General features: G+C 37.7%; 1 protein-coding gene across 1 annotated transcript in view; it reads left to right on the forward strand.

Annotated features, from left to right (window-relative positions):
- The window catches only part of ENPEP (glutamyl aminopeptidase (aminopeptidase A)), a 34,943-nt gene that overhangs the window by 23,257 nt on the left and 3,077 nt on the right, over positions 1 to 8,609 (forward strand). Inside the window, exons 10-17 of the mRNA XM_009080520.1 lie at positions 510 to 661; positions 4,296 to 4,375; positions 6,012 to 6,139; positions 6,242 to 6,297; positions 7,109 to 7,259; positions 8,023 to 8,096; positions 8,200 to 8,301; positions 8,409 to 8,579. Of these exons, the coding sequence (XP_009078768.1) occupies positions 510 to 661; positions 4,296 to 4,375; positions 6,012 to 6,139; positions 6,242 to 6,297; positions 7,109 to 7,259; positions 8,023 to 8,096; positions 8,200 to 8,301; positions 8,409 to 8,579 (914 nt within the window). The remainder of the gene's footprint in view (positions 1 to 509; positions 662 to 4,295; positions 4,376 to 6,011; positions 6,140 to 6,241; positions 6,298 to 7,108; positions 7,260 to 8,022; positions 8,097 to 8,199; positions 8,302 to 8,408; positions 8,580 to 8,609) is intronic.

An 8,609-nucleotide genomic window follows, 5' to 3' on the forward strand; every position in this document is an offset into this window, starting at 1 on the left:
GGCATCCTGGGGAGGCAGTGGCAGCTTTCTCCAGCTCCTGTTCCTAGGACAGAGGTTCACGGTCTGCAGAATGAATGAAATGGATCAAATTTTACATTAGTGCAGCTCCTGGTGGTTAATACTGGCACTTCCTTCACACTCAAAACAGGACACATTGCAAGGAGACTTCTGGCTTTGAAAAGTCTCTCTGTGTCCTTTCTGTCCAGTTTAACTTTTCCCTTAGACCATGCAAGGGGCCTCAAAGGTTCCCTAGTATTTCTTGTCCATTTTACTGGCCACTCTCCTTCCCACATGCTTTTCATATCTTCCATCTATGTTCAAGTTTCCAACTAATTTCTTCTTTCAATGACAGGCACCACAAAAGGATTTAATGGAGTATTTTTTGTAGTGAATCCGCTCTTTCCTGTACCTCTTTCTGCTCTTCTTTTTTGCAATGCCAGAGATTTTATTTTTTTTCCTCTTTGGACTGAATTTGCATTTTCACTACAACCTTCTTCCATCATTCATAGGCAAGTAATAAGCCTGTGAAGGAAGTCATGGACACATGGACTAGGCAGATGGGCTACCCTGTTTTGGAGATGGGAAGTAATTCAGTACTCACACAGAAACGTTTTCTCTTGGATCCCAGTGCAAATCCTGCTTATCCTCCATCTAATCTTGGGTAAGTTCCTGCTGTAAATGTCTATTCAAAACAGGCAGAAATACTGAACCTATACCCTCTTCATCTGACATACACGTAGGTAGTGTTTTATCCATTCTTGTTAAACTTACTCTCCATGTTTGTTTTTAGAAGCAAGCCAGGAGTAAGTTAGATAAAAATATTTCAAATTTAGGCCATCGGCCCTTTGTCTCAGGATTTCTTTCTCAAACACAGTAGAGTAAAATTGGACAGGAACCCTCAGAAAATCTTATTTCCACACACAGATAGCTCAGATGATTGCAAGTCATCTGTTGAATCACTCCAAATTACAGTTTTTTAGACTAAGAAAACTGACACAAGATTGTCTCTGCCTGGAAATTAGATATCATGATCCAAGTAGTTTATACCACAGTAGTTTATTCCTTTTCCTATAATACATCACAGGGCCTTCACATACAATACAGGGTCTTCTATGTATGTCTTAAAATTGTGAATTACTGTGAAGTAGTTGGTCATGCATAAATGCCATTTATCCTCATCAAGAGCTGTTTTTTCTTGTTTTATTTGGTATAGTATTGCTTAATTTTACCCGTTTAAAAGACAGTTACCTAGTCAAAGTTAGCCATCTGGAGCTCTTATGTGGTCAGACAGCCATCTGCAGCCATCTACCCTATTCAAGACAGGTGCAATACTGTATTGGAGCATACTTGTTAAATAACAAATTGCTAACATGAAGGGAGATGAACTCCACCTGTGGGTTGGTGGACCTGCACAGAAAATTGATTCAGCTGCACCATGACATTAATCAGATGAATAACTTTGCATTGTATAATTTCTTAGCCAGCCCCAGTTTTGAGGCAGTACAACTTTGCTAACATTTCAGTGAAAGACATTCACATTAATCCATACTAAGAAGGTTTTGTTCCTTGAACTAGACCAATCAATTAAATCAGTAAAACTTGCCAGTATGAACCAGAACTAAATCTACCCAAATGCATTTTTCCATTACCTTCTTCTAGCTCTTTTTAATACAAAGGGCAAGAACAAAGAAAAACAGAAGAAACAGTTGTGACCATTCCATTTCCTTCTAATCAAAATGGAAAAAATTTGAGCAATGAGAAGACCCATGCTATTGGCAGTTTTGGCTAGGTATCAAAAGAGTTGGGATAACTGTCTGTGTATTTGCAACATTGCATTTCTCCCAACCTAAGCAGAAAATTTCATAGACGCAAAGTAGTGCACTGTGCCATCTGAAGAGTGGCATTACAGACTATCCAGGCAAAAATACTTCTTTGTGTTAAAAATTCTGACTTACTGCACTACGCGCTGAGGTGGTGGACTCAGGAATTCTACTTTTGCTTGACTTTATTGTTTACAGTACACTGTAATTTGTCTTTTCTCAAGTAGAAGTCCTAGTACTGCCCCTGCTATTCCCAAAGTGAGAGGGCAATTTGCTTCTGAATATGTAGTTTTAATAAATGGCTTAAAAATAAAATGCCATAATATATATTATAATGCTGACATTATCTCTTCTGGAACAGACTTACTCCCGTGCCTGTAAGTCAGTTCACTGAAAATCAATACCTCCTCCTTCCACCTTCACAGATGGGGATGGGAAACTCTTACAGAGATCCTACTCCAGATGGGACTGGCCTATTTCATGTGCAAGGTTTTGATTCAAGCAGTGAAAACTCCAGGTCTCATGTATGTTTTATTCTCTGAACCCTGCAGGAATAGTCTCCTGAGCTGTTGTCCTGCATGCTGACACTCAAAAGAAATGGAAGCTCAGAAACTTGTGCTCTTAAAGTAGTGCTGCTGGGCAAATATGTAGGTACAGCACAACATGCTAGGAACACATGCTCAATATGCACAGTTAACAGGACACAGCTATTGTATCTGAAAAGTACTTATGTATGTTATCTCAGGAACATATAAAGAAAACTAAATAAAATCCTCCTCATTAAATGCTTTTTTAAAAGTGGGTTTCTAAAAAAAAATATCATATGTTGTCTTTCTCTTGGGGAAATACAATACTGGACTTCTGGCCAAACAATAACCTCTCTAAATTCCATCGCAGTAAACTCCATAAGAGAACTAATAAAACCTAGAAGTGTATAAATCTGTTAAGATATTTTGTTTAGAAGATGCAAAACAAAATTTATTTCTTTCTGGAGGCAGCAGGAGATACTATAACCTTCATTTTTGTATTTTCTGAAAGTTAATGACCATTCACTTAACCCAGGGTTTTAAAGATGACTTAAATTTTCCCATAGCACTTGGCACCAAAGGGTTTAAGATGGAAGAAAAGTCTCCCTGGGATTAAGTATAATACTAACATGGCACAGCATGTGACTGCTCAAAAGGGCTTAATAATTTTAGCAGCCCTATGCAGGTGGCTGTGCAGGTATGCACACAGCATGCTCTGCTGTCCTATTTCCCTGACTGCCTGGTCATAGTCTTGGTCAGGCTGTGCTGAGGCTCTGTTCCTGCCCAAATTTCTCAGCTTCATCCTGGGCATGCACATACCCAATAAAATAAAATAAAAATAAAGATTCAAGGAATTGAAGAGCAAGAGGTAAGGTCGCGTTTGGCTCCCAGTGGTTTATACTGGAGGAATTAGGGGCACCTTGGAGAAGGAAAATAGGCTGGAGAAGGCAAAAGGTCCTACTAACTATATCATAGTGGTCGCCTAAACTCTTCCACATAATACCTAACCATTTATTTCAAGTGAAAGGCAAAAGGTCCTACTAACTATGTCATAGTATTTGCCTAAACTCTTTCACTTTTTCCATCTGTGAAAAGTTTCATAATACCTAACCATTTATTTCAAGTGAGCGTCGCAATATTAACTAGTGTCTGCACAAAGCCCTACACACATCAACATTAACACTGACACCAATCATTCACATATACTCTTCATTTACTAAATTAACTGCTTTGTGTCCTGATAGCCTGGCATGACACAAAGATACTGCTTACTAGGGCAGCATGTTCCAGAGCTGTCATAATAAGCTACACAGTACAGCACAATGGAAATTCATTGACACGATCTCTCGCTGATTATGAGTAATACCCTCTCCAGTATATGGAGTCACCAAGAGGTGAGGATTGGATTCAGAGGGGCATTGTCCCAGCAGTTCCATCAGTTTAAAAAACCCCAACAAAACAAGAAAAACAACAACCTAATCAGACTTAATTTCAGGCATATAATTAACACATTACTGTATTAACATGTCAACATTGGACACTGGACAAAATCTTGCTCTACTTCCCTGCATCAGTTGATAAATACAAAGTATTAAGACCAGTTACTGCTATTCCCCATCTCTAGTGACATGCTCGGACACTTCGTGCTTTTTATTTTGATTTTCAGGAATTATAACTGCCCCAGTCATACCATGCCAATATCTGACATTTTGCTGCCTGAACAGAGGGTATCATAGCACAGAAAAATCTTTACAACATAAACAACAGCTATTGCTAAAACTGTGTTTTGTTACAAGGGGTATTTAGTAAATGTATATGTGCATAAGCACAAGTTGACTTCATAAAACAAGATAAAAGCATTAAAACAAACAAACAACATATTAGAGCAGGTTTTTTACCATTTGGTTTCAAATGCCATTTGATTTTCTTTCCTGTTTAATAATTTCAGTTACAAATGGAATATACCAGTCAAATGGAGAATTGAGAATTCAGCAAATTATACTTTCTACAATGCATCAGATTCTACAGGTAAACTTCCTCTTCCCTTTTAAGGATAATGAATGGATGAAACTTTTCAGTGTCCTTTACAAGAAATAAAACACGGAATTAACTTTCATATTTTTCAGTTTTCAAATCCAGGAACCAGCACACGGCTTGGTCAGACTGAAGTTAATAATAATTTCTGTGATAAGCCTATTATTTACCCTATAAAACATTGTCAAGTTAGGCTCAGTTCAATTTAGTGCTTAAGCATGTGCTTAAATACAGTCCTATTCATGGAAGCATCTAAGCATACTCTTAATTGTGATGTGCTAAAATCAATGGGACTTAGATATGCCCTTTCTCAAGTTTAAGAAAAGAGGTGAAGTGGGAGGCTGATGAATGCATCTGTGGCATGGTAAACTGGCAATCTGTGTTCAGTTAAAGAAAAAGAGCTGCAAATTAATGATGATTTGAGGACTGAGAAAATACCTACAAGGGTATTTTTGATCATTGTTCTATTATGCAGTCAAATTTGATTTCTTATTCTGTAACTCTAGTGGACAAAAATAGTAAAAAATGGGGGGGAAAATGAGTAATTTTTTCAGTTTTTAAATAACATCACATGTTGGAATTTTAGAAATATCACAATCAGCTCTTCTTTTCTTGTACCTGTTTGGATGTTATCTATTTAAAATGTAATTTGTCTTTAGTTCTGTGGGGTTTTTTCACCCGGTTGCTTTTAATATCCATGCAAAAGCAAACAAAGTCTTGATACAAATCAGAGGTCAACGGAAAGAAATATTCTTTGTCTAATTTCCACATGACATTACAATGGGCTGTAAGGGGCTATTAACTTGACAAACCCTGCAAAGGTATGATTAGGCACTTGCTTCTGCATCCATAAAATTCTTGGCTAGTAGGGCAAACAGGAACTGAAGGGGAAAAAATGCCTTTAGAAATACTTTGTATGGATCATCTAAACAGAAATGTACTTTGAACTACAGCCACACTCAAAGCACAGATTGAAGACCACTGCTTTCAATGGGCAGCAGAAAAACTTTCATAATGAGCATCACCAACGGGAGCAGACAAAGCTTCTGAGAAAGGAACATTTTTCAAGTGGTCATTTTAAATGGGAAAATCCTTAAACATGAGTGCTTGAGGAAAGTCTCAACCTATTTTGTAATTCCTCTATCTATAGGGAATTGCAATTCAAAAAAATGAATCAGAGAAGAAAAACCTTAAAAAGTTAGTTGAAACAGACTGAAAAATTAAACCTGTCAAGGACAAAATATGAGAACTTTAATAGTAAACATGAGGTTGAATAACTTTTTAAAAATATATTTGCAAGAAGTTTCTTTGCCATTTTTGACTTTTTACAATGACACTAAGTCTCACCATCCTCACCCTAGACACAATGCTCTTTATTTTAAAATTAACAAACTAGCTGACCCAAGTAATTACCACAATTAGCTGTTCTAAGACAAGTACTGGCATTCCTTAAAGTCTATAATAATTCATCTTTATTCACAGGCATTTAAAAATAAATCAATAATATTAAGGTTTGGACCTTATTTTGATATTCATTAAAACCAAATAATTCTTTCAGAGTCCAGGAATCTCCAGTGAGTTCTATGTCATACAAGATGCACAAACCAATCATTGTTTGTTTGTTTTGTAGGAATTAAAATAGAAGATTCTCCTAATACTTTTGTGAACATTAATCCAGACCACATTGGATTCTATCGGGTGAATTATGATGGTCAGAAGTGGGAGAGGTTAAGCACTCTTCTGAGGGAAAACCACAAAGTGAGTGTCATAACATTAACCTGTCCAGTGGGTCTCTTATAAGAGGTCTGTAGAGGCTTGGGTTTTTCTGCAAATAATCCCTCTTTTCTTCTTTTCACACAGAGTTTTACAACTGCTGATCGTGCAGGGATTTTGGATGATGCCTTTTCTTTAGCAAGGTAAATGAATTCCCTGCAGTGATTTCAACACATGTTTTTCACTTTCTATATAGCCTAATAATTAGAATCAACTCAACTCAGGTGGCTGAAAGAAATTTTCTGAATTTGTTACAAGTCTTATTTATTTTTTGGCTTATCTTGTCCTCCCAAAGTGGTGAATTCAGGTATGTATTGGCAACTTGCACTACCAATGCAGTCAAGAGAAATGCTCCTTTTCAGTTCAGTGTCAAGAAAAAAAGGAGGCTTTAATGGCAGTTCTTAGAAAAAGGTGTTTCCTCCATGTTACAATAACAGAAATACTCTGGAAAATGTTAGGTGTCCAGAAAGCCAGAGGCATGCATACCAAGGCATTAAGTAGCTACCACCTCAGCTATCTTGTTTAGAAACTAGATTGGAAACTTCTAGCTCTTATACCCAGCCATGCTGACACAGATACATTTTAGGTGACATTCTGTAACAGCCTCTGTCTAAGTTTTCTCTGCCTTTCAGGATGTCTCCAGCTAGCAATTCCTTTTTCTGTGATGTTAAGGTAGTCAGTTAGGGGCTACCCACTTCTGGGCACATGGGGCTGCTGCACAATGTGACCAGTCTCCTCACAACAGTGAGGACTCCTACAAGTAGGCATTGATCAACAGTGATTCTCAGTGGTATCTTTGAAAAAAACCTTCCAAGGTACATTCCAGACTACTTTCCCCCTCACAAACTTTACTATTCCAGGCCTTCTAAAGTAAATTTTAAATCAAATATCTTTGAAGAAGTAAGTTCTTCAAATTCATTAAAATAACAGAAGTTCTGTTTTCTCCTTCCACAGACCTGGACTTGTGAATTATTCTGTTCCTCTGGAGCTCACAAAATACCTAAGAAGCGAAACAGAGTATTTACCCTGGCACAGAGTTATATCAGCTGTAACCTACCTCGCAAACATGCTTGAAGATGATACAAATCTCTATCCCCTGTTTCAGGTGGTGTAACTGAAAAAAAACCCCATTCCTGCATAGGACCACTGAATCTGACAGTTCAGGATCTGTAACAGTAATAATATTGAAGTTCAAGTGACTTTTCAGTATTGCTGAACTATCAGTATTTGCTTTTTTTCTGTACTCTTAACAAAAAAAGGGCTAAAATCTGCTCTGTAGTGATGTTTGAATTATCTGGGTTCTGCATTCAGGACTATGCACTTGGAGAAAAGAAATTATGCCTAATAATTCTTATAATCCATCACCATAAGGCTCAGTACAGACATTTATTAGTCAAGGCAGTCCTGCATTCCATAAACAAGTATGTATAGGACAGCAAAATCTCTGACACTTGTCCTCACCACACAGCATGGCTGTATCTCAATGTGGCAGTGAGCAGGTTTGTTAGTTGACCTAAAATACTGAACATGATTTAATGGTCACTAAAATAAATAAGCCCTAAGCTCGGCATCATCTATGGAAAACAGTGGTGACAGTGTGCTCTTGCTGTACCTCAGCCTTCATTTGGGAGCACAGACAAGGTTGGAGAGAAGCAGGTAGGCTTTGTCCTATCTGGGCATCAGTATTGCCAGCATTCAGTTTTGGCATGCTGTGGGGATCTGGAAAGGTTGTGTGTGCACCTGTTCATGTTACTTTTTCTTTAAGAGATGCGAGTTCTGAAGAAAATGTAGGAGAATAAAGTATAAGCACAAATATATTACTATTTAAAGAACCTACATAAGTAACCAACCTCATTTTTCTATCTCAGAAATATTTTGGCTACCTGGTAAAACCCATTGTGGATCAACTGAGCTGGAATGATTCTGGAGGCCATTTGGAGAGGTAGAACAACTTTTATTTTTTCCTTCTCACATTATTGAAAGATTCAAAGAATGGTAAGCAGTAGGAAAATGTCTCTCTTTCCCCATCTCTCTGTCTTTTCAAGGCTTCTTCGTGCGTCTGTTCTAGACTTTGCCTGCAGTATGGGTGACACAGAATCTTTGAACAATGCTTCTCAACTATTTGAGCAATGGCAACGAGGAGAAACGTGAGTGCTCACAGCTTTTGTGGCTGCTGAAGAACACAGCATGTGACTTGGTCACTGATCTCAAGTGGGAAACGGGAGAATATTGAAGTACTGTTTCTGTATTTTAGTATTGCTCCAAATCTCCGACTCACAGTATATCGTTACGGGATGGAGAACTCAGGCAATGAGACATCATGGGATTATATGTTCCAGAAATACCAAGAAACATCATTAGCCCAAGAAAAAGAAAAGCTGCTGTATGGCCTGGCATCAGTGAAGAATATCACCCTTTTGGACAGGTGATTTAAACACAAAAAGATTTCTCTTTC

Source organism: Acanthisitta chloris, unplaced genomic scaffold (genome assembly GCF_000695815.1).
Source record: "Acanthisitta chloris isolate BGI_N310 unplaced genomic scaffold, ASM69581v1 scaffold8540, whole genome shotgun sequence".
NCBI classification, from domain to species: domain Eukaryota; kingdom Metazoa; phylum Chordata; class Aves; order Passeriformes; family Acanthisittidae; genus Acanthisitta; species Acanthisitta chloris.